Source organism: Cupressus sempervirens, chromosome 4 (assembly GCF_028749045.1).
Source record: "Cupressus sempervirens isolate cs-2001-9-10 chromosome 4, ASM2874904v1, whole genome shotgun sequence".
NCBI classification, from domain to species: domain Eukaryota; kingdom Viridiplantae; phylum Streptophyta; class Pinopsida; order Cupressales; family Cupressaceae; genus Cupressus; species Cupressus sempervirens.
This window is the reverse complement of record NC_143121.1, coordinates 117103540-117107201: the sequence shown is the minus strand read 5'-3', so window position 1 is coordinate 117107201 and position 3662 is coordinate 117103540. Positions and strand designations below refer to the sequence as shown.

Genomic DNA, 3662 nt, shown 5'->3' with positions numbered 1-3662 from the left:
ATATCAACTATTACTACATTTCTAATCAACTATTAATACTACGTGATATTATTCTTCTGAACTTTTTATGCACGCTAATTAGAGAGGATCCACAACTAGCCATCATTAGACCTCCTAGTGCTGTCTAGGACATTTCAACAAACAACTTACAGAAATAAAATTCTCTTAAATATCATACACTAACATTTGATTTCTAAGCTAGAAGTGTTAAATAGTGAAAAAATGATTTTCTTTTTGAAGCTTAATTTCTTCCTTAGTATATGATATTTAAGAATAACCATACAATTCTAACACTTAACACAGACATAGATATTTCAACCCAACATGGAAAAAAATCTCTTGACCTATACAAATCAAATTGCAAAAACAAATTGACATAAGCACATGTTAAAATAGTGAACAACGCACATGCAATATTTACCAAGGGAGACTTGTGCAAGACTCCTCAATTATTTGGAAGGGTAGCTATTGGGAACGACTGCTAGACATCTTTCCTGGCTAAGCCACATGGAAGACGTTTAGCATGATTCGAGTAAAAATGTCAATAAATGCCCATAAAAGCATGCTAAAAGAAGAGTGCTTGTACTTTGTAAGCTCAAAAACTTGAGGCCCACCAACAATGGCGGAGGAAATGCAGAGACAACTTAGTGCGGTCATATTTCCTGGGCACATCCACGGTCACACAATGCCTTCTGCCGAGCTTCTCCACCGTCACATAATGCCCTTCGTTGAGCTTGCCAAAAGCCTAGCCATTCACGGCCTTAACATCTTCATTGTCTCAACTGCACTCACCATGAAACGAATCAAACCCGAGGTGTCCGATACAGCTGGAATAGAACTGGTGGAGTTGGCGATGCCCGCCGTGCAGAGGCTGCCAACGGGCATCGAGTCATCCGCCGTGCTGCTGCCTTTGCTCACAGTCGGCATGGACCAATTGGAGAAGCCCTTCGAAGAGCTCTTACAAAAGCTGTCACCGGACTTTGTGATGTACGATTGCCTGCAGCACTGGGTTCCACGCGTGGCTGCCAAGATGCACAATCTCGTCGTCCCCATTTTGTTCCTCCCATCGGGAGTGGCCAGTTTCAGTTTTCTCCAAGGTCACCATGACATCACGTCGGGAAACCCTAGCGCGGAGGATCTCACCGTATCTCCGCCGGGATTCCCTTCGCTCAATGTTCACCTCGCGTTGTTCGAGGCGCGGAGGGCAACGGAGCTGATGTATGGTAAGCGTGATGGAGGGCTTAGCGTCGCCGAGAGGTCCAGCGTTTCCATGCGGGAGAGTTGGGCGGTGGCGTGCAATACTTGTTTGGAGATCGAAGGAGTTTACGTGGAGTATTTGCAGAGCCTCGTGAAACGGCCGGTTTTCCCCGTTGGAATACTCGTGCCTAGACTATCGCCACCAAGCGTTGATGACATTTGCTTGCAGTGGCTCGATACGCAGCCCGCCGCTTCCGTTGTGGTCTTGTCTTTCGGCAGCGAGTGCGTCTTCACCCGCCAGCAGCTCGACACAATTGCAATGGGACTGCGAGAGAGCAACGCGCCGTTCCTCTGGTTTCTGCCTGCTGGAAACGATCTGCCGCAAGGGTTCAGAGATCAATTAGGGGTATATTGTTCCTTATTCATTTGTCAATTTTAACTATTTAATACTTTTAGTTGGTCTCAGTGGTAACTTCTAAATATCAGGCATCACACATTAGAAAAGAAAATGAGTTTCTGAAAATAAATCAATTTTGACTATTTAATAAGTCATTCTCACTGGACCAATCTTAAACATCATACACCAAGGAAGAAATTAACTTTTAGAAAAATAAATCACTGGATCACTCTTAAACATCACACACTGAGGAAGATATTACTATTTGAGAAATAAATCAATTTTGCCAATCAAACGATTTTAACCTATGAATCAAGTCTTAATTTATGATGTTTAAGCCACTCTGAATTCCACGGCCTCTAGTATTACACACTAAGGAAGAGATAAATAAATAGTTAACTTTAGCTATTTGAGTTGCCTCTATCTAAATTTGTATATGTCATGAAATCTCAATGTCAATTTATTAAGAGAATGAAACACGTCAATTTGAGATCTCAAAGACTCATATGTTCATAAAAGAACAATCTTGTTTTATTTCATAAAATGGAAAGAATATGTTGTGTTTGAAGAAATTTTGTAATTATTTATGCTAGCATAAATTGGACAACCCCTAGAGTCACAGACTAAGAAAGAAATAACATTTGAAAATAATTAGTTAACTTTAGCTATTTGAATTTGCTTCGATCTAAATTTGTATGTCATGAAATCTCCATGTCAATCTTGTAAGTGTATCAAGCATGCCAATTTTGAAGTTTCCAAGAGTTGTATGTGATTTTCTTATATTCAAAGAATAATAATCCATTTTTATTTCATAGAGGAACAAGAATAGATTGTGTTGGAAAATCTATTCTAATTGTTTAAATTGTTTTGTAGGAGAAGGGATTGATGGTGACAAAGTGGGTCCCAGAATCATACATTTTGAATCATGTCTCTATTGGAGCCCTTTTAACCCATTGTGGATGGAGTGCGATTACAACAGGCCTAAGGTTCAGGGTGCCACTCATAACCCTTCCAATGAATTTTGAGGAAGGGCTGAATGTGAAGCTTGTGCAAGGCCTCAAGATGGGAGTAGGAGTTAGTAGAGATGAAGATGATGGATATATTACTAAGGAGGACATTGTCAATGCAATTAAAGTTTTCATGATAGAAGAAGGAGAACAAATCAAATCTAATGTCACAAAAGTAATTGCCATGTTGAAAAGAAATAATTTTGGTGTTAGTGATAGAAACATGATAAACTTTGTTTCCATTCTTAAAGCATTCAATAATTAACTAGGTCAATAGGCTTTTCATAGTCTCTATTCTCACATGTATTTGAAAAGTTAAGGAGGTGAATGATGTTTTCTATTATCATCTCCACAACATACAAGCTTGAGTGTGTTAGATTTTTGTATTGTGCTTACTTTGTAGTAAGTAATTTTTCTTGTTAGATACACAACCATATGTTTGTGTATGTGTTTGAGAAATTGTAAGAAAGCTTATATAATAAAAATTATTTTCTACGTATTTCACTCTATGAGTTCTACATATAGAATATATTACTTCCTAAATGCATTTTCTTTTATCTTCCATCTTAGTAGTGTTATGAAACTATGGTGCTAAATTATTTTTTTTCAATTAGCACTAACCAAAACTAAAAGTAAGTTTTTAGAGGATATACTCAGCTTGGTTTTAATCAAATGAATAATGCATGCATTAGAAATATAGATATTTTTAACATAATCAAATATCCATGAACACAAGGCTTCATCTCAGTAATGAGTAAGAATTGTCTCATATTAGCTTTAGTTCTTTTACGACATATGGTGTTTTAAAATAGTAATTTTATTATTCTCAATGCATTAATCTTTGTAAATGTTAAGGACTACCTCAATAAGAATGTCATCTGAAAATGTGTCTATAATATTTTAAATCCCAATTTTTTTTAAATACTAGGATATAATATACATTTCATGAGGTCCTCCATATTACAATCTTAATTTTTATCCATCAGATAAAAATGTTCAAGCATAATTTCACCACATGTTTAAATATACAAAATTTGACCTATAGAGGATTAGATCTCGAG

At 37.0% G+C, this 3662-nt stretch overlaps 1 protein-coding gene across 1 annotated transcript; it reads left to right on the top strand.

Moving 5' to 3' along the window:
* The first annotated feature begins 626 nt into the window (after nt 1-626).
* On the top strand, nt 627-1652 carry LOC149560208 (inactive UDP-glycosyltransferase 79A6-like). The gene has a single exon (XM_089823574.1). The coding sequence runs from the start codon at nt 632-634 to the stop codon at nt 1634-1636; it is 1005 nt and encodes a 334-aa protein (XP_089679700.1). The 5' UTR covers nt 627-631; the 3' UTR covers nt 1637-1652.
* The last annotated feature ends 2010 nt before the right edge of the window (nt 1653-3662 follow it).

Bases quoted from the DNA above. Each gene is read 5' to 3' on its own strand.
- LOC149560208 (XM_089823574.1), top strand. From the start codon at position 632: ATGCAGAGACAACTTAGTGCGGTCATATTTCCTGGGCACATCCACGGT.